Raw genomic sequence first — 25,290 nt, forward strand, 5'->3', positions numbered from 1 at the left:
TAAAAGAATAGAGATTAAATAAAAAGTATTTATAGTATATTACCCTTAGACGGATAGATAGAGTAAAAGAATAAATTAAACTATAGAATAATATCTAAGATACTATATTAACTAAGAATAGAATAATTAGATTAAACTACTACTAATAGTATAGCTTACCTATAATAGAGCTAAAATAGCCTTAATAGATATAATACCTTTCTTTATAAATTATAGAAGAGAACTAGAAATAATAAAAATATCTAGAAAAGTAAAAACTTATATAAGAGATATAGAAATAATAATAGAAAAATTATAAAATCTATATAAAATAATAAAAAAGGATCTTAAATTCTTAAATTATAGAATAAATAACTACTATAATAAAAAATATATAGAAGCGTTAACTTTTAAAAAGGGGGAGAAAGTATTCCTACTATAACGGAATATTAAAACTATAAGACTAAGTAATAAATTAGACTACTAGAAGATAGAACTATTTAAAATTTTAGAATAACTTGGATAAGTTAATTATAAACTCTAACTACTAGACTATATAAAAATATATCTAGTATTTTATATTTTATTAATTAAAAAAGTACTCTAAAATACTAAACTATATAAACTAGAACTCGAATAAGAAAACTAAGAATAAAAATATAAAGTAGAAAGAATTCTAGATAAAAAAAGGATTAGCGGAAGGCTTTATTATTTAGTAAAATAGAAAGACTATAATAGTATAGAAAATATTTATAAGCCTATTAAGAACCTCTAGAATATAATATAGGCGATTAAGAAATATTAATAGAATTAGATAAAATAGTAAAAAACTAATCTAGAGATAGATTAGCTAAAGAAGGAGGACTAACTACCTTCTTAGTAGAAGATAATATTTTATTATTATAAAGCTAAAGCTATAGCTTAGTAGTCTAGAACTCGAGTAGATAATAGGACTTATTAGTAATAGTATAATAAAGAGAGGAAAGCTTATCCTAGAGATATAGAGCTTAAAAGGAGAGTAATAATAAAGTTAAGCGGCTATTAAAAATATAATACTAAATAAAGAACTTCTATTCTTTCTAATAAGCCTACTCTAGTCTCTAAAGGATTATAAGTATAGTTTATATAAGGATAGTTATTATAGATATAAGTAGTATACTAAATAATATAACAACTAAAGGGAGATTTAAATATAACTATATAGAGAGTTATTAAGATAAAATAGTTATTATAAGAAAACTTAGAGATCTACTCTTAGTAATTAATAATTTTAGAAAGAACTTAAAGCTCGGGAGTATAATTATAAGGATATAAGGATTTTTAAATACTAGATTTAGAAGCTATAATAAAGGATAAGAAGAACTTATAGAACCTTTAGAAAAATAATAAGAAGTATACTTACTACTTATAAGAAAAAGAAGATAATAATTAAGATAATTTATTAAGAAGAGGAGGGATAATATTATAGACTATCTATAGTATAGCTTAAATAACTATATTTATTAGACTAATATAGAGGGGATAGGAAACTTAGAATAAGTAAATTATATAATTATATAGAATCTAAGTTATTAAAGCGCTAGAGAATTTAATAATAGATTTAAGGTTCGAATCTAATAATAGATTTAAAAGTTAAATCTAATAATAGACTTAAGATTTAAGACTAACGATAGATTTATAAGGAAATAGATAATATAAATTTAGATTAATATATATATAAAGATACTTATTTTCTATCTTAATTAAGAGTTTTTTTAATACTTATAATTAAAGTTAATTTTATAGTAAGTTATAGCTTTATAGTATTAATTAATATAAATATACCTCCTTTATCTATCTAATATCCCCTTAATAAGCCTTATATTTAATTAATTAGAGTACTACTTTAATTATAATAAGGAACTTATACCTATAAAAGTAAGCTAGATTTAAAGCTATTACCTTAAAGTTAGATACTAGAGTATCTCTATTTAGATATATCTCTAATAATACTTCGACCTAACTATCTATAAAGAAGCCTTTAAGTAATTCTTATCTAAGTATACTTCTAGTTATATAGACTAAAGAAACCCCTTTATAGTAGTTAGACTTTTATTCCCTTCTTAAATTATTATATACTCTATAATTAACGAGATAATAAGGCCTATCTAGAAATATTATTATTAGACTCCCCTTTTTACTCTTATATATATAACTCTTAATATAGTTATATAACTTTAACGCCTAGAGCTATAGCTCTATCCTCTATTACTAACTTCCTTCCTTTTTCTCTTTCTTCTTCTTTTCTATATATTTTATCTTTAACTTATAGATACTCTTAGTTAGTTAAATAGAACTCTCTTCGACTATTAATACTATATAAGCTCTAATATATTATATCTAGTAGCTAATAAGAACTTAATATTAAACTATTCTATATTATACTATTAATATATTAGACTATATATCTAATACTAATATTAATATTAATATCTATTTTATTACCTACCTCGATAAGCTATATCTATATAATATAGCAATACTATTTATACTACCTTACTATTATTACGGTTATCTCTTTATAGATTTAGGTCTATCCCTAATATCGTGGAACGGCCAGAGACCGAGTTCCCTCTGTATCGTCAGATATAATATTTTGCGCAGGATTTCGTCTTCAGGTTCAGCGAATGTACTGAGATTGCTAGCTTTGCAAAGGCCCGTCTCTGGATATCTTGCATGGAAAAGGTGTAATGGCCGTATATGCTGGCAGCGATGATACAGCATATGCCATTCGACCAAAAGATCATACACAGTGATGACGCTCGTCATCTCTGGTCGCTGCACTGCTTATATGCTTGATGTTGGGTGCCACGTGACGTGGGCTTGGATGCCACGTGATGTGGGCTTGGATGCCACGTGATGTGGGCTTGGATGCCACGTGACGTGGGCTTGGTGGGCGCATGCTGCGTGGCATGACAAAAGGACGACATAGACGTCGTCATTCAACTGTGAAAGATTGACAGTTCAGGGAACTGTTTGACAGGAGTTCACTTTCCGTGTCCATTGCCAGAAAGCGAAGTGCTAGATGCTGAGACTTGCAAGATCTATGGCCCTCAGGAGTTCCTGCGAGCTTCTTCATCCCCTTCTTGAGACAAGGCACGCTCAAGTCCCGACGGCCAGGAAGTGTTCTACAGACATGATCGTGAGGAGAAGATTAGCCCAGGTACTATTGTGCCATTAGAAATCACACTGTGACCGATGGGGATGGCCTTTGCGGTCAATAAAGGGATCATACTCCGTGTCGCTGGACACTTTCTGAGCGCCCCCCTGACGCCAGGCGGAGCCTCCAAGGAACCTAATGACGAAAACGTAGGTCAGAACTATATACAAACAGGAAAAGGGTATAACTCTTGCCACATACTTCCAATTGTCGGGACCAGTCGGCGGTAGTAAAATATAGACGGGGAATCTCAAAGCAATAGTAGCTTCTTCCTTTTGTTTCGTATCATTCAAATTTCGGATCTATACTTACCCTTTCTAGATATATCGTAACGCCTGCATCCCCTATCGCCAGATTAATGCTATGCCAGTTAAACAGAATGAAACCAGTATTTCAAACGCCCATACACCCTCTTCAAGGTAATTAATCACATTCATGCCATATAATCCGGCTACAAGGGTCGCTGGCGCCAGTCCAAGCATCATGATCTCGATCTTTGTTTCTAGCACCATGGTCTGGTTCCGTCGTACATTCAAGGCAGATTAGATGGCTTCTTTGGTCTGGTAAATATGCCTTATCATCCTCGTTGCTTCATGGGCAACGGTATCACTAGACTTAAAGTAGGCCTTGAGCAGGTACTTGGCGTCCCTGTGGTCCCGTAGTGCATATGGCCTTCCGGCTTGCTTATCAGTCAGATACCCATGTCTTCATCTTCGTTCAGCACTTACTATATTGCGCTCCGGACATACCGTGTGCGCTACTCGAACATGTGTACTAGCACAGTAGATTCTCTGATCGGGATATACAGAAATCCATTACATAGAGTATCGACGGCGCGCAGGTCTTGCGTACCCAGGCCATACTTGTTCACAATATCAAGTTTGGTCAGGCTGTTGTCGAACTGACGCCACCATCCACTTTGTAGATAGTATACCGCATCTCCGTATTCCCGTTTACTGGCTGCCGCAAAAGGCCCAGTGATAGCTCGTAAAGCTCCGTCGGGTTTGCATCATTGGTGTCTGGCGTGAATGCGAGCGGTTGGAATGAGAAGTTGAAACGGAGAAATTCATCGTGTCCTTGTAAAGGATGTAATGACTCGATGCTAGTTATTTCACCAGCCAATGGACAAAAGTTTTGAACTAACCACTTAACAGGACTTAACTAGTTAGTTACATAACTAGTTATAGGATTTTTGCTGCACGAATACGATGGAGCCTCAGCGGATATTTCTCAGTGACTTTTTTATATCTTCCGTCTCGGGATCCTGTCTTATGCCGCATTTGTCGCGTAGCGGTATTGCATGGTAGATAAGTCACAATAGAATGAATGATATTTATATACATAATAATGGGATATCAGGGTATCTAAGTTGTAATCCTTCTATAGGTGTACCTGAACGGCTCGTATCCTTGGGCGTCAGCGACAGCTAGCGTCCAATTCTAGCTCTCAGCCCCTATTCCCCCTAAAATACATACTGCGTCTAACCCTTCCCACCGCTAATTTTCCCAATAGACAATCGGTAATCCTTCACAATATGATCGTCCAGATATTCAAATATTCCTCGCCCCGGCCCTCCTGGTGAAAGTTCTAAATACTGAAATTTGATAAGCTTCAGGACGGTTTTGGGGAGGATAGATAGAAGAAGAACCTTCACGATCTACTTACCCGTTATTCTTCATCCACATCCCACACCTTGAAGGACTTGTATTGCACATTTTGGCACTCATCGTTGTCCGTGTGTAGTACAATAGAGTTTGGATCACAATCATCCGAGCTGAAAAACACAGCATAGAGGTTGTCATCGACTTTCCCCGTACTCTTGACGATGACTGATTGAGCGGTGCCGGCCGACACGGTACTGCAGTCCTGCCCAGGCCCGGCTACCTCAAAGCCCAGTGGCTCGCTCCGGCAGTCTTTACCCCTATAGAATCTAAATTCGAACCCTTGTGTAGTAAGGGGTAGGCCTACAAGAGCCACCAAAGGAATGAGGAGGGTTCGAGGACGCATAATTTTACTAGCACAAGGGGTATAGTATTTATAGAAAATGGGATAATGGATTGTTTGATAATATCAAATGACGCCCCTTTGTAGTTTTGGGCCTTGAGAAGGATATAACTGTGAGATTGAGGTAGTTATTATGATATTTGAAATCACAAAGAGAGTCGAAAGGCCTTTTGCCTGTGGAGAATGTGTCCGTCTCAGCGTGTATTTATAGATTACAGCTTCGGTACATCGGGAGACTCGAGATTGGCAGCGGTACCACTGAGCCAGCTGGGGATTAATCTAGGGGAATGTTAGGGCCGACGTTGTTGGCTGTTCCAGCGTAAGGCTGTGATGCGCGTAGTCATCACCATCACCGTACCCATGTATGTACAACGCGGGTTGCTGACTTTCTGCGGCTTTGGGGAGAGATGTTATATCACATATGTGCTTAGGCTTGCACACCCATGGGTACATGGGAAGGGGAGGTAGGGGATGAAAAAGCTCTCCCCCCTACACATCGGGGCTCCAATACTAGCTCATATGCGCTGCCATTTGTAATATCATGGTAACAGTAATATTTTAAAGAGCCTCGAGTCAGACACTTTCTCCCGCTGTTCAGTGTCAAAGTAAACCCGGGTTAGTTATCAATCATGGGCTAGTTCTATATGTATACTGGTGAGTAAGTGCCTTTAATAGTCTCACTTTAGTAGCCGTAGTTACTCATGCTGCTGCCAAAGCATCATGCATCGTTATACATATATCAATCCATACTATTTAATTATACCCTACTTTAGCACCGGTTTCACTTTGGAAGGCGGCTTGATTACTGTACATCTCGCTCGCAAAATACTCCATACTTTTTAGTCAATACTGTGCCTTTGGACACCGACTGCGGTTGTATATATCATAGAAACTGCATCCGCAGGCTCTAGGCCACCACATCGGTAGATTATCGGGGTCCTGGAGATGAGGTTAGAGAGTAAGCATTCGCATCATGTCATACTATTATGTGGTCAAGGTCATTGGGGCATGACATATCAAATAATCATCACATTTAACTAGGGCAGTTGTGTTCATGCTGTAACGATTGATTAGTAGCAGGGTGAGCACGAGTTACGGCGTAAATATCATAACCTAGCAGGTTTTTGGGAGGGTATGTCTGTTTCAGGTGAAATTTCCATCCCTAGATCCAATGTTGGATAATGGGCGGCATAAAATTTGTAGATATACCACTAAGGTACGGCCATGCCTCGAGATCCTAAAGTTGACCTTATCGGAATCTCAAATAAGACTTGTGCTCACTTACAACCCAAGCCTTCTCGTTAAACTCCTCTATATTCCTCGAAGATGCACATCCGAAAATCATGGAAGGCAGTCTTCATTCTGCTCAACCATGGCTTCATGCTCTTCTCCCCAGCGATTGCAGCTGGGAATATTCCTCCATCTGCGGCAAAGCATAGCCTCGTCTTCGACGCAGCGGTGGATGATATCCAAAGAGACCCCACTTCTGTGAATCCCGGCCTTGTGTTGCGAGCAGCTCCACCAAAGAAAGACGAGAAAAAATGTGACCGATGTCGGCCACGGTGCAAGCGAATGACGATTCATGACCGCAAAGATTGCACGAAATGCAACCAATGCCCGCCTAGGACGCATCCAGACCCGAAACAGAAGGAGTGCCTCCGCGACAGCAAAGAAGACAAGAAGAAGAAGTTTGAGGACAAGAAGGACAGGGAAAAGCGAGACTATAACTTCGAGAAGAACTATCACAAATTCCAACCCAAGCCATTGAGATTGCGGAGGAAGGTGACTGTCGAAAGGAGAAAATACAAGGAGCTTCAGGATATAAAGAGTGATAAGCTCAATCGCTTGAAAGTACGCCGCCTTGGGAGATGTGCTCTCCTCACACCCCTAGCCATAGGCGGAGAAGCAATCCAAAAGTACAGCACTGGCTTTTTTGACGAAAACTTCATGGAAAGCATGCAGCTCCTCGACCTCTGGCCTGAGGAACTGAAAGATGTTGATCCAAAATTCCTGGACCAAAACGTATTTACAGAAGAATATCTCGACAAATACGTGGACTTTGCGGAAGAAAACTATGCCAAGAGGTCCATCAATGACGCTGCTTCAGAGGACCAAGTGCATCGCGACGATCAACAGGAGACGGGGCTAATCGTCAGTCCATCAACCCGAGATCTTTCCATTCGTTCCACCGGGGCCGTCGATGTTGGGCGCCGATGTGGAGTTTTTTGTATCCTCATACCCATCGCTGCAGCCATTGCACGAACCATTGCCAGAGTTGCCGCTCGGGCTGCTGCCAGAGCTGCCGCCAGAGCTGCCGCTAAGGCAGTTAGCAAAATCCTTAAAGACATCGCCAAGAACATCAAACTTACCCAGGGCAAAGGGAAAAACACTTATCGGGAGCAAAAGGATGGGGCAAGGGAGATATCAAAGAACCGGAATTGGATGGGATGCCTTCGCGGGAACAATCCCACGAAGTGAGATATACCGTCTTGTTCAGCTTTTACACATCTCTTTGACGACGTTGTAATAAAGTGCTTCCCCTTCTTTTATGTTTGATAACCATTGCTATAAACTATCCCTAATCTAGTTAGTTAGTTCGAGCCTACCCTTGTTATAAATAAATAGTTAAATAGTTATAAATAGTGAGTAGAGATCGCCCCATTCTATAAATTCAGACATGATACCCCACAGCGAATATAGATATATATGTCCGATCAAGACTTGGGGATAGTTACTTCTTATATTAAGGTAAATTAACTGAGCCTATCACCTCCAGTCTTGCTAACTAACTAATATACAATACAGCGGAAATTATACAGTTGTTCTTCAAGAGGGTGTAACTATACAAGTTTCCTTCGCTCTTCCATCTCCATCTCTTGATATATCGTACAATACTGAACTTTTGGTGCTAAAACGGCTGTCCTTTAGGGTCGGTGGTCATGTCACATGGCCAAATTTCCGTGCCGTCGCCCTTGGGTTCATCTCCACCTACTTTCACCCACCAAGCGAGCACCTTGGTCACGTCCGGGTTCTTTTTAAGCGCCGGCCACTCATATTCAGTCCAGACGTTGGGTCTAGCATGCGGCGAATAGTTCTCTGGAAATACCACCCGCACAATACCTCTTGCGCGCTCAGCGAATGCTTGTGATACCTGGCCTACCGCCATATGCGTCTCGTGTTCTTCCCAGGTATCTTTGTCATTGAGAAACAGCTTCTGTGACTCCAAGAAAGGGCCACCATCCATGAGCATTACTTTCTCGCCGTTATCAGTATCGGCAATCCCCTGACCATTAAACCGTTGAAGGAGGTAATGTGCCGAGAAGAGGGTGTTTGCTGTATAAAAGATAGCTTTATCCTTATGCGGCGTTCCAGGCTTCATCTTTGTCTTTGCGTACTCTGTCGTTGGGAGGGGAGGGTTGAGGACACGTTTTCCCAGTCGATGATGATGATGGTGGTGATGATAATGATAGAATGTAGGTATAGATGTGAAATTGCCCGACGACGGTAAAGCGAAGACCGGGAGCCATTGTAACCAGACACAAGCAAACAGGATAAAAGACAAATAGGTCCGCGGAATCTGAGACCGTTTCATCGTGATTCGCATTATATTCATATAAGGGAGGAAATGGCAATAGCAAGGAGACTTATTGACTATATTATTCTGTTGCAAATACCACCGTATGCCAATGATACGAAAAATGTACATCTGCTTAATGGCTGTAAGCTCTTTACTTATACCATTATTTATGATCTCTTAAGTCGACATTGGAATACTATACTCTTACCACCCGCCCCGGCTGTTAGATGTCTGCCCCTGATTATTGAGTACGCAGTGTACGGATCTTATGTGTAGCCATTAGTCAGGTCTTCCCTATGTGTTGGGATTTGTAACAGCTAATGTCATTATTACTACCCCCAATAGGCTAACACCTTTGTCAGTTGGTTGCGCTCAAAAATGCTTCATCAAGTCTTTAGCTCCTCCTGGTAGGTATTTGGGTCGCAGATCGTGCCGTTGAGTTAAATTAATGATTGCAACTATTTACTCCGTACAGTGTACCAGATTATTCATCTACACACCGTGAGAGTCCTTAGACAAGATGCCCACCATATGACAAAGTCTGGGCTGCATCAGCCTTGCTACTTGCTTTCTCACGTGCTCTTAATCAGTGTCAGAGGGAGCATTTATATATTTGTTGGCATATTTGCTCTATCCAGCTGTTCGGCTCTCCAACGTTAGGAAACCCTTTATGCCGAACGACTTATTCCCAATCTCTACCCGTCATTGAAACTTTTACGAGCTATGAAGAAATCCTCAACAATTAACTGGTTTACTCGATGTCACACTCCGCCGCCTCAACCTATTATCGATGCTGCCGTCGTTGCTGCTCGCGCTGGCCTGGTGGAGGAGCTTGCCAGCCTGGTCAGAGATTACCCGAACCTTGCACATTCCACTTACGTGCACTGGGCAGCCCTAGAAGGCAAAGGCGGCATTTCTACTTACCAGGTGCTGATAGATGGTGGCTGCAATATAAATATTTCATTTGGGTACACTGGCTCTCCTCTAATAAACGCCATCCACTATAACAAATTTCCGTTGGCTCGGCATCTGCTGAGCTTGGGGGCCAACCCGAATATCAACCACAGGGGTGTTAGTTTGGGCCCTTTGGGGGTTGCCACCTCCTACAGGCCTGGATTTGTGGTTGACCTCCTTGATGCAGGAGCAAGTATTGAAAATACGGGAGCACTCCATATTGCGGCAACCAAAGGCGACCTTGAAACTATGCGGCTACTATTGGATAGAGGAGCAGATGTCAACGAGGTGATCAAGCCTCCATTTAACGCCTCGGTTGGATACCACGGAAGACGCCCTCCTATACATCGGGCTATCGAGGGAGGCCATCTTGAAGCAATAACCCTACTCCTGCAATACCCGGTTCGATTGGATATCATAGACGAGGATGGCTTAACGGCCGCCGAGCTAGCCAAGGTATATGGGTTTGAAGCTGCCGAGGATGCTTTAAGCCGATATAAAGATACAAGTGTGCTATACTAGGGCAGGTATTCGTCACGTGGTATTATCTAATAGGTCACATGATGTGGCATGACCCGCACTCCTTCTAGCCTTATCGAGAAAAGAAAGTCACAAGCTGATCGAAATCATCCTCCCTTAGACTTGCATCCGGCTTGCATGGGGCGTCTGGTATCTGAGATCTCATATCTTTCGCATTCTTGAAAAGCTCTATAGCTTCCAAGACATCTCCAGAATTCATGGCAAACTGCGCCTTTAGAAACGTTGTTCGAGCGAGCTCTGGGAGATATATTGACTCTCTCAAACTGTATACTTTCAAGGCTTGGTCGATTAAAATTCTAGTTTGATTATTAGACACGACTTCTACTCGCTGTATTCTATCGGGAAACCCACCTAGTATACTCTTTTTCTTGGCGTCGTAAGCAATGCTTAGCAACACGATGACAGAGATCTGCAGTCTTGTGATGGTTGCTGCCAAGCGTGGCTTGATAATGAGCAAGAGCTCTCTGGTGCCAATTGTAGCTCTCATCAAATAGACCACGGTCATAGCATATGTTTCCGAGCCCATGATAAACTCTACCAGTTCTGTGGTCGAGATAGTACTATGAGTTTCATGCCTCCGTAACATCAAAGCAAGCACACTGACCTGTAAGATTCTCTATCATTAACACCAAATTTGGTTTCCCGGTCATCGAGCAGGTCTCGGAGAGTCTGCCAAGATTGATCAAGGTCTCCCATAACCCAGTATGTGAAGCCCAGATTTGTGCGTGGATTTGTGTCCATCGATGGCCAGTAGTCCTCTAATCCGCGGTATACCTCAATGGAAGTGTTGAATTCTGCGATCGCCTTCTCATATTCGTGGTTCATTACTAAAGCAATGCCATATTCGTTGTGTGCAATTGCGAGGCGTATGTCTTTTACCCCGGTGGATAAACTTGCCTTAAGGCGTAGTTTGAGTAGCTGCTCGGTGTGATGGAGACAAGCCGCCCTATCGTTAGTCTCGTTTGCTGCGGCTGCCAATCCGTAGTGGATATCAGTCAACAGTTGGGCAGATTCTGGACCAGGAGTTTGGTTGCAAATCTCCAGTGCTAATTTAAGAAAAGGTTTGATATCTTCTGAGTTTCCTTTCTCGTGTTGGTACCTAGAACAATATAACTAGTCACTATTGTGGATATTGGAGTGCCACAAAGGGGGTTTTCGCCCTTACCACCCTGCCTCATTCATAAGTTTTGCAACCTGAAGGCCTGGCCCGTGGACTTTAGCCTGGTAATGTTTTTCGAACAAGCTTCTCATTGCTAAAGTATGGCTAAAGAGGCCATCTCGGCTCCTAGCCAGGCTTATGGCATGCCTCTGCACGAGAGGTGTACTACCCCACGCCGCTAGAACAAGGTCCACGGCAAACGAGAACGTTTGAAGCATCTTTCCAGGAGTCAGCTTAGACAGAACTGAGTCTTGCAGCACACGATGGATCCTGAACTCTCTTTTGTCAGCATTGCGTGTGATAAGAGATCGCTTGATCAGGTCAGCGCGCGCAGCGGAGTAGGCAAAGGAAGTCTTAGGGAAATCCTCTAGCTGTCCCACAGCACCCAAATCGCCAGTAAAAAGCCGCTCCTGTATGCAATCGGGATCCAACATTGCAGAGACCTCCAGAAGACATGCTGCATGCGGCCCCAGTTGTTCTACTGCCCAAATGGAGGCAATGTTCCCTCTAGCCTCCGGCCGAGGAGTGACAATGTTTAAAGAGTGAAGTTCGCGTCTGTCAGATTCGTCTTCGTACCTTTCATAAAACTCCGGAAAGGAAAGATATTGATACCGAATTATTGCTGCCATTTGGGAAATAGCCAGTGGAAGACCCCCCAGCTTAGCAGCAATCTTGACTGAGACCTCCACATTTTCAGTCACATGCGAGAGTCGCTGAAGAAGTTCTGCACCCTCATTGTTTCCCAAGGGAGCCAAATCAATATATTTGGATGAAATAGAGGGGCTGCTCTTGGCGAGGGGATCTCTACTGGTCACTAAAATCGATCCGTTAGACGACAATGGCCAATAATCTTGCAATAAATCCGGACTGTCCGCGTTGTCAAAAACTATTAGCCACTGAGCATCCGCTTGGCTGACGATGTCATGTTCGTGGTCAAGAACCCGTACTGGGTTTTCAAGCCAGCCCTTTGCGAGCTCTCGACATACAACAGGGTTGAAAGCCTCGCTTGTGTCCTGAAGACCAAGCTCCATAGCAATTCGACAAAAATCTACTCTAATCAGAAAACTGTCTTGAATGGAGTTTAGTCTGGAATATATTACCGTGATCAAGCTTTGAGGCCTCATCGGATCGGATCCAAAATATAGCATCGAATTTCTCCTTCCGGGAAAATACATACTCAATCGCTATGGATGTTTTACCAATACCGCCAATACCGCAGAGAGCCACATGTCGTCGGTCTGAGTTTGCTAGCGAAGATGTCGTTGGCCTCTCCGGCGGTAGTAGCAATTTGTCTAGATCTTGAATGATAGACTCCCTGCCGAAAAATGTGTTGTTTCGAACTGGTATATCAATCATGAAACAAGGCAACTTTGCCAAGCGCCTCGGAGTGTTGAAGCCATCCAAAATTGGAACCAGCTGCCATTCCTTCGTGATTGAAGACCCAGCCGTAGCTTCATTAGTTGCAGAGTTAGCCGTGGTTGGCTGACAATTACTGCCTTTCAAAGCTGAATCTTATTGTAAGCTTCATGCGTGTATTCCTGACAACTCTGGGACTTCGGGGCTATACCAATCCTGGCTGCATCATATGAGGACAAACTTGTCAAACTAATAGTTGGACTTGGCGCGTCTATTTCAGGATCCAATATTAGCGTGAATAATCAATTCAAAAAAGGCATGAAGCCTTAAGTTGTGCATGTTATGCTTACCTGGACTGAGAATGCGTTCAGCTGCTTGTCTGTAGCTATTACTCAGTACAAATCGCAGCCATTCCTGTATCTGATGATGAGGCTGTCCATCGGGCTGCTGGAGCCTGGGGAGTTCGATATGCGTCCCAGCGAGTCTAAACTGCTGCTCTCGAATGGCACCGATATTTGATACTTCAGGTCCCGAGAGCTAAAATATGGCGATCTAGTCAGCAAAGCGCATTGAGCGGGATATTTAGACATACCATAAAGCTCCGGTGGGAACTGAAAAGGCCTTTCCCGTCCATCATGCCGACACGGATTCGTGTCTCTTCTGTCTCGTACAATGAGAGAATCTCTACCTGCATCTCAATGTCGCCGAAGAGCTTGGAAATGTTGGCAAGAAGCCAGGACTCTTTTGCTATCCGAGCAAATCCTTGCTTAGATATATCATTAGAGATTGATCGAAGGATGAGATTGTACTGCTCTGAGAGTTTTTCTGGAGCAGATGGCAAATGTAAAGCTCCCAAGAACATAATTGCTAAGACAGAGTTGAGAATCGCCGAGTAGGAATGCTTTTGGGCATTGGCGACACACAACGCCTAACAAGTTAATATCGAATATAATCAGTCAGAAGAAGGCAGCAGCTACCTGTTTGACAATAAATGACCCAAGACTGTGGCACACGAAAATAAAGGGTCGCATATTCTATGACTTATGGCATTAATGTTACTTTCATTATGGAAATTCTGTGCTGGTGGAAAACACACACCCTCTGCTGGTGCTGACTGAGAGCTGCTAGCAATCGATGTCCCTCATCTAACAGTGTTTGAAACGTGAAATTGTTGTCAAGCGTAATATCATAGTCGAAGGTGAAGATGTTGACACAGGAATCCGTCGACTCGAAAAATGACGTCCACTGCTGCGACAAAATTGACCATTCTCGAACAGAGGGCATATTAATACCGGCAACAAGTATGATACTAATAGAAGAGTTTGTTAGATGCGGTGGATTCTAGGCCAAAGAAAATAAGAGTTGAAGTTTAGCTTTACTCAACATTCCCCTTAGCGGAATTCCCGTCCCGTGTTTGAACCAGTCGAAGCTTCTGTAGCGGCATGATTCTAGTATCGCTCCGTTGCTGTGGGTCGAATAAATTGAGAGAGTTGGATGTTGGTTAATGTCTCCAAACTAAGTGTCAGTAAATAGCGGGGTTAACATTCGAGGCGAATAAGTGAAAATAAGTGGATATGCGACAGATTCGTGAGACATCATGCGTAGGTAAGCCATGCTGCCCCGTATTTTATCCAAGAGTCTGACATTCCTAATCTTATTGGAAAAGCCTAAAATAGGCCTGAAATTTTATTTTGAGCCCATAAAACGACTAGAGTTACTAAATGGAAATTCTCACTATATATGAGTTTGATCTCTTCGTCTAACTCTAGGACCTAGCGCAGCCAGCAGGTTTCATTTTCTCCATATCAACTCGACCTATTGCTAGGTATCAAGTAATGGGCTTGCATATTTCACTTACTAGGTGCTCTCAAGAAGTTGAGAGTGAATCCATACTTCATCAATAACAGCGAAATGATAAATATAGGCGTTGAAACAACGAACCATATCCATATATTGAGGTCTCCTTGTCCAAATTGAGCAAAATTCATTCCAAAGAAGGATGCAGTGAAAGATAGCGGCACAAAGATAAAAGCGAGGCGTGTGAGCTTCACCACACCTTCGGCCTGATTCATAGCGTCGCGGGACTCCTTGATCATAGTATTATTCATGACAACCTGCATGCCGCGACTGCACTGCTCTGACAAGGTCAATGATCGTGAAAGAAGGTATTCAAAATCATGAATAAGCTTTTTAGTCATATCGTCAATAATTTGTTGCTTTTCTGGCTCGAATGTTGCTCTAGAGCAAGCTAAAGATTCTTTGCCTCTGAATGTGTTTAGATTATCCTTAATTCGTTGGATGTGTCGGTCCAAAATCCGTTGGTTGTAGAGTAGGTTAGACAATGTCGGGGTACTCTGTCGGATCAGAAACGCGGGGTCGAGTTCTTTCTGTAACTTGGTTTCAAGCATGTTGAGAAACTGATTCTCCGAAAAGGCTGTAAACATCAGGATTTCGTGGAGGGCGTAGAAGCTACTCCCTGCTGCGAGAGTTTTGTCCAGGTCTAGACCATAGTCAAGATGAAGAAGGCATGCACTTTGCATTATACCCTCCGAGGGCTTGGGCCCATTCAAGTCGACCTTTTCTGCAGCACGTCCCCGAAGTTTGCGAGGCAGTCTAAGGACAAGATCTGGGCGATGCTGTATCACAGGTACCGAGGATATCATCCAGGATCCCGTGCGCAGTGGGCTGGTAAGGAAAGATGTTGCACTCCGTCTCAGGTCATTGGCTGTGTCAAGCCAGATCAAAGCTTGAGCCATAAGAATAAATTTAGTATTTATTAAGGATGAAGCCTTATATCGATAAACACTTACCAAACCATCCTGTCCCACACGTCCCGACGTATAGCGAGATATCTTGTTCAATAGAGAATTGTTGAAGGTCATGGATGGATATGTCCCGCACTATTGAGTCGCCGACTTTGGCTTGGGTCAGACTTTTGGGGTTTTCCCGGTACTCGTCGAGCTTTCGTTTATTCTCTTCGCGGAGTGCTTCTATGGTGCCTTGCTCATGGTCTGTTTTCGTCTTTGCGACTGATGCACCTATTGTTGCTACACGAAGTGTCAATGCAGTACTCAGTGTGGATGGCAGCGAGGGCAACGAATAATGGTCTCGCATGCCATGGCGAAAGTCTAGATGCCTCCGAAAAAACTCAGGATCCACCTGATATGTTGCGCCAATGGCCAACAGCCATTCTGGGGATGGATAGCCCTTCATGAATATTAAGCGACCATGGGGAGAATCAGCCAGCTCCTTTGCCTTGCTCTCAAAGACGTCCGGCGAATTCATATAACTTTCTCGTATTGTTGCAGAGGGATCGAGATTGTAGAAAGTGACGAAGTTGAACCCGGGATCATTGGGCGCGACGTGGTGGTTGCCGACCAAATCCGGTATCTGTGCCTCGTGTGGTTGCTGCAAGTAACGGGCCAGATTCTCAAAATGAAATCCCGCGTACAGGGACTGTGTCACAGATAGTTGTGAATATAACAGAACCGCCTGCGCATATTCATCCCGTGTATAAGGCCGGCCTTTAATGGCAGTAGTTAGCACTCCATACTTCGTATCGAACAGTGGTCACTACTCACGCCGCCTTTTCTCCAATCGCTCAACGCCCTGGGCTTCTTTATGTTGTTGTTCGGGGATTTCACCCGTCGACTGCGATAATGATCGGACCATATCTCCATAAAAGCCAAGTTGGCTTAATTTATCGCGTTTTGTTGTCGGTTGCAGTTGTGTGGGTACATATGGAGTTCATGTGGGTGGGGTCGGGGCACGGGCGGGTCCGCTCACTACTCGTGCCAAGCGCCCGTTAACGGGCACGTTGGCACGGATAGGCGCATCCTTAAGATCTGACTTTCCCTCGCATCAGATCCGCTAACACTACACTTCATAGTAGATTTTTGAAAAGGCTCTATACGATAGAGGGAATAGTTCAACCGTTCGACTAATCCATTTCCACCAGGACACTTAAATAGTACGCCATGGCGACCGTCCCAGTGCCTGAGAATCACACCTTCTTCCAGCTAGAAGACAAGCGCTTCCTCGCACTACCAGAGTTGGAGGCGTGTCTCTCCCCCCTATTGAACAATGAGGCGTTCAGCTAACTCATGAAACACAGCTCGACCCACCGACTGCTCTCCCCTCGCTTGCTACTGTTTTTAGGCTGAATGCCACGGAGAGACCGAGTCCAACCTGGCTCCAAGATCAAATCCAGACCTGGCTACGTATAGACGATGTATTCAAACCAGAATTCCTTACCGGCATGATTTTCGTGACAGAAAACAACAGTAGCCAGTCGGACCTGTCAGCTTCTATCGGAAGCCTGCCCAAGGAATGGAAGCCAGATTGGTGGATCACCTTTAAGCAGGAGACTAACAGCAAGCTACGCGCAGGCCCTCACATGGTCTCGCAGGGGAAACTTTTCTCTGTCTACAGAGTGCATGATGACGTGAATGGGGCATTCATGGTTGCCATCCAGCCTCAGTCTACACCAGGGTACGTAAATATTGCCGGAAAACACCCACAATATAAACTATCTTTTAATAACCTTAACCTTGAACAGGCCTTTCAAAAACCTCCATGCGAGCGGGGACTTCTATACAAGCCTCGGAGTAGCGGTGGGCTCCCGTATTGCGGGAGCCCACGCAGTAGGCAAACCCCTTAGTGGGGTAAGATTTGCCATCAAGGACATCTTCGAAGTTGAAGGCCTCCGGACAACAGCAGGGAATCGAGCTTACTACAGCCTCTTCAATCCGGCAACGAAAACATGCCCGGCGATTAAGCGACTGATTGATGCCGGGGCTGAGCTCCTTGGTACTCTCAAACTAGGCTCGCTGATCGCCCGAGAGGAGCCTACAGAATCTGTCGATTATCATGCACCATTCAACCCGCGAGCAGATGGCTACCAATCGGCCTGGAGTAGCAGCGGTGGAAGTGGCGCGGCTATTGCTTCTTATGATTGGATAGACTTCACCCTTGGTACCGACAGTAGGTTTAGCTTCCATACAATAACACTAGAGTAATCGTTGAGTTGACATCTATGCAACAGCAACGGGAAGTAGTCGCCGGCCCGCGATGGCAAATGGAGCTTTCCAGATCCGCCTTACTCATGATTTGATCCCCTTGGACAATTCAGTACCTTCTTTCCCGTACGTTCTGGGACTGCCTTGCAGATTAAGTCGGCTAACATATCACCCAGGAGATTTGATTCACTTGCCATGTACGCCAGAAGTATTCTCTCTTTGGAAAAATGGGTCAGCGTTTGGCTTAACCAGACGAGTGCTACCTATGATGGTGTAAGTTGCAACGGCAGACAGGATGTACAAATCATTAACATCTTTAGCTTCCGATGTCAATTGTCTACCCTGTAGATTTTCTGCCAGTACAGAACGCCGCACAGATGCAACTGATTCATTCATTCATTGATGACATGGAGGCCACATTAGGCATAAAAACAGAAAAGGTTTCTATTGCTGATACGTGGAAAACTTCTCCACCAAACGAGGCTATTAACATCTCGGTTCAGGAGTACCTAAAAGATGTGAGCCCCATCATAGATTTTACTCTGCTCCTCCGGAAGAGACTATTTGCTGATGATGAGGTTTAGGTTGGGGTCACCACATTTGTCTACAATGTTTATCACACAATGGATATCTTCAGAGAGGAATATCACAAAAAGTTTGGCCGGGAGCCTTATGTTAATCCGGTCACTCGTTTTCGATGGTTTGTCAATACCCGCAACCTACACACTTATCGGGCGTTTGCTGACAGACATGGAGGGACCTTGCCAAGCATATCTCAAGTGAAGAGCATGCCGAAGGAATAAGACGACTTGAAGTATATAAAGAATGGCTGTTGGAGTTTATACTGCAGACAAGAAAGAGAAATGCTCTCATCGCCCTTCCTATCACTAGCCAGGAAGTGGACTATAGAGAGGACCCGCCTTCGTGAGTTTAAATCAAGGTTAATTCTAACTGGAAATCGCTCATGGATCTCAAGACCACCGACCGCGCCAAATGCATTTGATAACATCTGGCTAGCACCAGTGATGGGGGCTCCCGAAATTTCAATTCCAAGTATGATATCACCTACCAGGAAACCCAAACTGAAATACTGAAAATCCAATGACAAAACTAGTTGGTGAATTAGAATATCGCTCTCGTATCAGCAATTTGGACGAGAAACTCCCAGTTGTCATTTCTATTTTGGGAAAACCAGGTAGTATTTGCATTCCCCGTCTTGACTTTCGGAAAACTAACATTACTCTAAGGCTTTGACATGGCATTGATCAACACAATGAAGAACGTCCTTGAGAGCTCTGGCAGGCCTTGTGAAGTCAAAACAGGTCGGAGAATGTTTCAATGAACTCTCTATTTAGAGAGAAACACATTGAAGAGTGATTGAGCTTTCAGAGTATGCACTTAGATTGGAACATATTATATCAGTGGGAAGGTTAACTATTTTTCATTCTGTAAAGAGTGATCTAGAAGCAGCCACGACAGAATTTCCAGAAAGAAACACAAAATTATCATTGATGTAATGCATGCTTCTCAGAATCGTTTCCCCTTTTCTCAGCGGAATTCTTCAATGCATTGTACTCTTTCTAGTTGCCGCCGATGGTAACAATATCGCCCGGCTTCACATCGTATGGGAATCCAGATTTGCCGCTAGGAGGGGGTGGCCAGAAGCCTTTCCAGGGTTGCACACGAGTGTCTTCGGCCCCAGCCTCCTCGTCTTCAGAGGCGACATGCTCAACTGTCTCGTCTCCTGAGACCGGATCGTTGGTAACGTCAGGGTGATTCTGAAGAGAGCTCATTTCGATATCTACCAAACTAAGGTTAGGAACAAGGTTGCTTATTGAACCCAATCTCAAGATGTACATACCACTTGATATGATGGTCATTCACTGCTTAATGGGGAGTTTTACTGATCTTGACAATATTATGATGGGCTCTCAGGGAGGGAGAACTTCGATATATATGTGGTCAGGAGGGTGGATAGGGCAGCTGAGAAGAGCACTGTACATTCTCTTCTTTCCATGCGAGGTGTGCGGGGAAGCATCTAAGACCCACAGATATTTTTCGACAATTGAATCATACTACATGGTATGTAGTATGTATGATTTATTGATAGAAATGATGTAGCGAATCACGGACAACTACGTGTTTCGAGATGCTCCCACCCGCATGAAATCGCCATATGAGTGGCATTGAGTGGTAGCAAAGTACCCAAGTATTGTATCATTATAAATTTGAATTTCGATCCGTGCCGTCCGGAGCCGAAGAAGGTATACTTAAAAATACCCTGCGTATGCAATCACTACTCTTACTATCCTCATGATGGCGTAAACCTTGTGTTCCAACCTGTTTTACACGATCACGAAGAAAACAGACATAACTTAACTGGGCGTAAAGTTTTGATATGTATGTATTCCACAAAGGCCCCTGCCCTAGACAAGAGAATAAAGATGGAGCCGTTCTGGAGCCACGTCATGATCCACCATGGCGTGATGAGGCTGCTGGGACATGATTACTTGCATCGACTTGACTTCCCTTTAAGATATGTTGCCTCACACCTCGGACGGTCGGATCCCATGGAGGAAGTACCCATAGTCCAGAGTCCGAATGGGAATTAAGAGCTCTGATGCTAAGATCGCTCGAGATAACGCAAACACCACGGCATTTTTGCTCTTCATCCTCGCTGCGACCGAATACAGACCTGATAGCGAATAAGCGAAACAATATTCTTTTCGATGGGAGAATTTTACACAACAGTTCAGGCCAGCCTGTTCTTCTTGACGCCAGACGAATTGCACAAGCAGCAGCGGCCTTATACGTTCAAATTCCCACCCAACAATGGATGCCCTCAGAGCAACATGGTCCACCAGAAAATAGATGGCATTACCGTTGAGGATATGCGGGGACGAGAAGAGCAGTTCCAGCTCGAGCGCAATGGCTTCACTGTTCTAAAGGTCAACACAGGCCTGGAGTACGACAGCTTTTTCGAACAGAAGGGAATCTCACAGTACTTTCAGTTGATGGAGAGAGTGCTAAAGCTTCATCTCGGTGCCAGTCGGGTGGATATTTTTCGTCATGGTGTACATGTTATCTATCCCCTTACTCTCTCTGACGCTTGTTTCCTAATAAACCCCTTTAGATACGAAAACGGAGCCCCATGTATCCGATATCGGATGGAACGACGTACGAATATGATCAGCCAACTACAGTAGCTCATGTAGGTATGATTCTACTTCTATGTGTGTTATTATCTCTCAACACAGTCACTCAACCCTAAGACTAGACACAAGCCGTGAAGGAACGATAGATGAAATACGGCGCCAGTACGGGAAAGAGGCAGACGACCTCCTGAAGAAGCGGTTCCAATGGATCAAGTAAGGTGCTCCTAGACTTCTATATCTCACAAACTACAATGCTGATTGTCGTTGCCGGAAGCTTCTGGAAGCCGCTTCGAGGCCCCCTAAATGACTGGCCTCTAGTACTCTGCGACTCATCCTTGATTGATGTTCGCAAGGATCTGGCGATAGCGGACTTACTTTACCCGAACCTTGCGACAGAAAATAGCATCCTGTACTATAGGGATGGGCTCAAGTGGTACTACTTGAGCGATCACGACCCGAATGAGATCATCGTATTCAAGCAGATGGACTCGTTGAGATCAGCCTGTCCAGGTAGGTCAAAGGGTTCAACAATGGCAGATCATACAGCCTAACACGACAAAACCAGGTGTTCCACATGCGTCTTTCTGGAATTCTCTAGCATCAGAGCAAGAACCACCACGAGAGAGTATCGAGGGCCGCGCGATGGTATTCTACGATTGAATTCATGTTATATAAAGCCAAGGAAGATGTTCTATCCACAGCTTGGTAAGTCACCACCTATCTTGGCGAGCTATATCTATACGATATAACGACACCATTTACACCACCTTAATATAAGAGTTAAAACTAGAAAAACTTATATAAAGCTATTTAGGGCTTCTAGGAAGCTATACCGAATAAATTCTTCGATACCCTTATTAATAGTGTACTACGTCGAGTCTAAGTAGTAATTAATACTAATAGGTAGCAAATAAAGTATTAGAGACTCCTCTTTTTCCTTATCTTGGGTTATTTATATATTACTATATTCTTTCTCTATTATTTAAGCTCTATTTTATTACAATTACGTATCTGGTTGCTGAGTTATTAATTATTTAAATTCGCCTATATACCTTGCTGCATGTACTGGCGTGGGGGTGGTGTGGTGATTTCTGACCTAGTACTATATATCTATCCCCTGGCCAAATAATTCCTTTCCGCCCGAGGACGACTTTGTCTGCACTTTATGTGGCGAATGCTACCTGCCGCAGTCATAGCAGTGGGCGCATGGTCACAGCTCCTCAGCCGACAATATGTACGTCAATGGCGCAAATAGAGATACTTTATATGGTTGCATCAGTATCAGCCCCCTTCAAAGGGGGAGTGAATAGCGCCATAAGAGGTGATGGTTGATATGGGAGACCATGGGCGGACCCCTTGTTTGCGCGATATTAGAATAACCAGGAGGAGGGATTGCAGAGAAGGATGAGGATGGCTAGGTAGCATGTCGGCGATTCTGACAGATCTCCGCATATAATTGAAGGTGATGGAGAAAACAGGCGACAGGATCATGTACATGTGTGCATGTACCTTGATCTGTCGGCGATATATATATCAGTGCGCATGTGGCTTGTTCGGAGTGGAAAAGACGGCAACACCGAAAAGGCTGCAGTGTCTTTAAAACAGTCTGTCGGCGACGAAAGGGATGGTGTGAAGAAGCACTGTGCATCTTCCAAGACGGTCCTTTCAGTTGAGAGTGTTCCATCTTCGTCGATGGCGCCGCAAGGGTCAAGGAAATTTTTCTACTATTGTACCGATATCCTACTCTTCCTTTCATTACAGCTTTCTTAATTTATGATTCATCAGTTGAGAGTGTTTAGTGAGTAATTGTCAAATATAACCAGTCTCTCTGCCGCCAATTGGTGCGGGCTCGCATTTTTGGCCGAATGGCAGATTCTGACAATAATTAACAACCGAGTGATTAGATAACTACCAAAATCCAAGGCACATCAGATATTTATCGTCAAATTGAGTGAACATTTCCCAAATTCAGAATGGTTTGTTCCCTCGACGGTAATGGCGTCATTGGAAACCAGATATGACACTTATTTTTCCCTTTTGTGTCTACCTTACTCTCCCCGTATTATTCCGTCGGCGGTAACACAGCTGCCACCCGCAGTAGTTAACCCATGAATGATAGGCTTCTTTCTCGATTACAGCTAGACCAACCAAAGATTATACCAAGTCAACCTTCAATTCATCAAGATAATCCAATATAACACTATTCAACCTTTTACATACAAGCCGAATATACCCCCAAGACAATCAATCTTTACTTCCTTTTCCCCTGCTCAAGCTCCTTACGGCTTTGTTCAACCATTGCACGCTCTTCGTCAATCGCGTTCCGGTCAAACACCCCATCTACCCCCGACAATGTTTCTTCCCAGAATATCTCGGCCTCTTCTAAAGGGACCCTTACCATTATATCCGCATAAAATACTTCGTTTAACATTCGAGAATCTGTATCTTCTTTATAAATGCTAATATATCCTACCCGGCATACCTTATTATTAATTGTATTTTGATCAAAAATAGTAAACGTTCTTGTTGCAATAGAGGAGCGCTCAAGTCTTGACTCCTTCGTTGCCCAATCTCGGACCTGTTTATCCGTCCAGTTCAGAAAGGGAGACTCGAAGTCTGGCATTGGCTTGCGGGAGCCGTGGGTGATTGAGTCTAGGTCGGTTGTTTGAAGAATACATGGAGACGCGCCAGGATCAGAGACGTCCTCACCAATGGTATCTATTATTCCTGCATATGACTCGTCGATAAACTCGTCAAGAATCTAGAAGGTAAGTGAGTTGAGAGTCAACCTTTAGTGGTACCCACAGATATATATCGAACCTCTGATGGTATTTTGGCGGTACAAAACACAGGATACATCATGACGCCCTTGGAGACTCGGTCTTCAATGCCATTGTACGTATGTTCCTCCCCCTGACGCCCCCTTTCGCTTATTCTCCTCGTAGCCACAGGCATCGCATCAAAGTTAGGACGTTACTATATGATAATCCCCAGGTGTTCTCGACCAACTGCAAGCCCCTTTATATCGTGGGAGCGGGTGGCGACCCAGTGACATCATTGATATCTCTCTTATAAATTAAGAAAAACGTCCAATAACTACCTATCCAAACAATCCCGTCCACGGGTGATACCCCGCATCCAACTAGCTATACCCGAAAGAATATATTACAAACATAGGCCTGCTCTCTTCCCTTGTCGTCTCGCGCGTGGTAAACGGGTCGCCCGGCTTTCGAAAGCGCGCCGGCGGTTCCCCATTTATGGCCATTTGTGGCCTCTTGGGCAAATGCCCAATCGCCTCTGCCCGGCGAGTGTCCCTCTCTGGGTTCGAATTGAGCTCTCCATAGGTAGTAGCGAGGCCGGCCGCCCTGGGATGTCCTGCAATCCGTCATGAAATGATGCTGTTGATATTACGATAGCCACTTTTTGCGCTGCTCCTTTCACTACCAAGGTTATTGACTCTATTGTTGCGTATTCAGATACCCCCAAGTTCTGGAAAAGGATTCAAGCAAGGCATGACATACTATACCCCTATTGTTATATATTGATGCCCTTATACAACGAGTGACACGTGTTTCCAACCCTCCTTCACTTCAACGACGCGGTATACCATACTGCGCTCCATACTGAATGGAGTGTGAAGTACATGTCTAATAGCATCTCCTACATTATCCCCGATGTTGAACATACTGCACGCATCGCCTTTATGCTGGCTGATCCTCGTTATGTTGCTAGCGATATTGCTACTCCCGAGCAGCTCCAATTACTTAGCAATGACGCTTTTTCTCATTCTCTTGAGGTATCCGTACTTTGCGGCGAGCATACACCCACGGTTCTTAATACTATAAAAACGGACGTCGCACACTACGAAAACCGCAACCTTGACTTTGGTGAGAACCGCCTCGTTGGGCTATCTACAAGCACCAAGTTTCCCTAGACTCTCACAAATGTAGTTATCAAGGAGTCGCCTTCAACTTAGGGAATAAATAACCAACTACCGACTAGCCCAGGCACATAAATACATCATTCGAGAAGTTGCCTGGCTTAAGATAGGACTCTTTGGGTTGGCTGGAACGTAAGTGCATCCTTTATCTCTCATAGAGTTTTGCTTACCAGTGCTGGCCGGTGACTAGCCATAAAATTGTCAATACTTGCCCAGCTGCAATGTAGTTAGGTGATCCAGTTAGCGTTGCGCAAAACACATCAAGACGCCTATACCAGCCTATAAATATATCTTAGAGGTAGTTTCTATAAAAGCTACTATTGGGTGGTTATATCCTAAATCTCAAGCGGCGATAAAGCGGCTAGTTACCTGCCCAAAACCTCACCATAAAGGCCATCTAAATTGTAGC

General features: G+C 43.5%; 11 protein-coding genes across 11 annotated transcripts; 4 read left to right on the top strand and 7 right to left on the bottom strand.

The window, feature by feature from the left end:
• Positions 1 to 2,956: 2,956 nt before the first annotated feature.
• MCYG_07157 (inner membrane magnesium transporter MRS2) lies at positions 2,957 to 3,690 on the bottom strand (the record flags this gene model as incomplete). Its single annotated transcript, XM_002843328.1, has 5 exons — positions 2,957 to 3,146; positions 3,209 to 3,313; positions 3,380 to 3,450; positions 3,491 to 3,522; positions 3,588 to 3,690. The coding sequence occupies 5 exons, from the start codon at positions 3,688 to 3,690 to the stop codon at positions 2,957 to 2,959; spliced, it is 501 nt and encodes a 166-aa protein (XP_002843374.1).
• Positions 3,691 to 4,846: 1,156 nt separating this feature from the next.
• MCYG_07158 (uncharacterized protein) lies at positions 4,847 to 5,185 on the bottom strand (the record flags this gene model as incomplete). Its single annotated transcript, XM_002843329.1, has 1 exon — positions 4,847 to 5,185. One exon carries the CDS (start codon positions 5,183 to 5,185, stop codon positions 4,847 to 4,849), a length of 339 nt encoding a protein of 112 aa, XP_002843375.1.
• A 1,323-nt stretch (positions 5,186 to 6,508) lies between these two features.
• Positions 6,509 to 7,660, top strand: MCYG_07159 (conserved hypothetical protein; the record flags this gene model as incomplete). Its single annotated transcript, XM_002843330.1, has 1 exon — positions 6,509 to 7,660. One exon carries the CDS (start codon positions 6,509 to 6,511, stop codon positions 7,658 to 7,660), a length of 1,152 nt encoding a protein of 383 aa, XP_002843376.1.
• A 430-nt stretch (positions 7,661 to 8,090) lies between these two features.
• Positions 8,091 to 8,774, bottom strand: MCYG_07160 (uncharacterized protein; the record flags this gene model as incomplete). Its single annotated transcript, XM_002843331.1, has 1 exon — positions 8,091 to 8,774. One exon carries the CDS (start codon positions 8,772 to 8,774, stop codon positions 8,091 to 8,093), a length of 684 nt encoding a protein of 227 aa, XP_002843377.1.
• A 106-nt stretch (positions 8,775 to 8,880) lies between these two features.
• MCYG_07161 (conserved hypothetical protein) lies at positions 8,881 to 10,235 on the top strand (the record flags this gene model as incomplete). Its single annotated transcript, XM_002843332.1, has 2 exons — positions 8,881 to 8,901; positions 9,420 to 10,235. The coding sequence occupies 2 exons, from the start codon at positions 8,881 to 8,883 to the stop codon at positions 10,233 to 10,235; spliced, it is 837 nt and encodes a 278-aa protein (XP_002843378.1).
• A 70-nt stretch (positions 10,236 to 10,305) lies between these two features.
• Positions 10,306 to 14,212, bottom strand: MCYG_07162 (tetratricopeptide repeat domain-containing protein; the record flags this gene model as incomplete). The annotated part of the gene is made up of 11 exons (XM_002843333.1): positions 10,306 to 10,549; positions 10,605 to 10,796; positions 10,858 to 11,352; positions 11,419 to 12,460; positions 12,513 to 12,917; positions 12,980 to 13,039; positions 13,119 to 13,305; positions 13,361 to 13,696; positions 13,746 to 13,802; positions 13,867 to 14,077; positions 14,148 to 14,212. The coding sequence occupies 11 exons, from the start codon at positions 14,210 to 14,212 to the stop codon at positions 10,306 to 10,308; spliced, it is 3,294 nt and encodes a 1,097-aa protein (XP_002843379.1).
• A 406-nt stretch (positions 14,213 to 14,618) lies between these two features.
• On the bottom strand, positions 14,619 to 16,440 carry MCYG_07163 (conserved hypothetical protein; the record flags this gene model as incomplete). Its single annotated transcript, XM_002843334.1, has 3 exons — positions 14,619 to 15,514; positions 15,579 to 16,292; positions 16,350 to 16,440. 3 exons carry the CDS (start codon positions 16,438 to 16,440, stop codon positions 14,619 to 14,621), a joined length of 1,701 nt encoding a protein of 566 aa, XP_002843380.1.
• A 305-nt stretch (positions 16,441 to 16,745) lies between these two features.
• MCYG_07164 (conserved hypothetical protein) lies at positions 16,746 to 18,370 on the top strand (the record flags this gene model as incomplete). Its single annotated transcript, XM_002843335.1, has 6 exons — positions 16,746 to 16,858; positions 16,927 to 17,259; positions 17,327 to 17,751; positions 17,813 to 17,912; positions 17,963 to 18,059; positions 18,107 to 18,370. The coding sequence occupies 6 exons, from the start codon at positions 16,746 to 16,748 to the stop codon at positions 18,368 to 18,370; spliced, it is 1,332 nt and encodes a 443-aa protein (XP_002843381.1).
• A 996-nt stretch (positions 18,371 to 19,366) lies between these two features.
• MCYG_07165 (conserved hypothetical protein) lies at positions 19,367 to 19,824 on the bottom strand (the record flags this gene model as incomplete). The annotated part of the gene is made up of 2 exons (XM_002843336.1): positions 19,367 to 19,649; positions 19,733 to 19,824. The coding sequence occupies 2 exons, from the start codon at positions 19,822 to 19,824 to the stop codon at positions 19,367 to 19,369; spliced, it is 375 nt and encodes a 124-aa protein (XP_002843382.1).
• A 691-nt stretch (positions 19,825 to 20,515) lies between these two features.
• Positions 20,516 to 21,601, top strand: MCYG_07166 (conserved hypothetical protein; the record flags this gene model as incomplete). Its single annotated transcript, XM_002843337.1, has 4 exons — positions 20,516 to 20,734; positions 20,920 to 20,963; positions 21,156 to 21,451; positions 21,507 to 21,601. The coding sequence occupies 4 exons, from the start codon at positions 20,516 to 20,518 to the stop codon at positions 21,599 to 21,601; spliced, it is 654 nt and encodes a 217-aa protein (XP_002843383.1).
• Positions 21,602 to 23,192: 1,591 nt separating this feature from the next.
• MCYG_07167 (uncharacterized protein) lies at positions 23,193 to 23,896 on the bottom strand (the record flags this gene model as incomplete). The annotated part of the gene is made up of 2 exons (XM_002843338.1): positions 23,193 to 23,702; positions 23,762 to 23,896. The coding sequence occupies 2 exons, from the start codon at positions 23,894 to 23,896 to the stop codon at positions 23,193 to 23,195; spliced, it is 645 nt and encodes a 214-aa protein (XP_002843384.1).
• Positions 23,897 to 25,290: the final 1,394 nt, after the last annotated feature.

This window comes from Microsporum canis, genomic scaffold (assembly GCF_000151145.1).
Source record: "Microsporum canis CBS 113480 supercont1.7 genomic scaffold, whole genome shotgun sequence".
NCBI lineage: Eukaryota > Fungi > Ascomycota > Eurotiomycetes > Onygenales > Arthrodermataceae > Microsporum > Microsporum canis.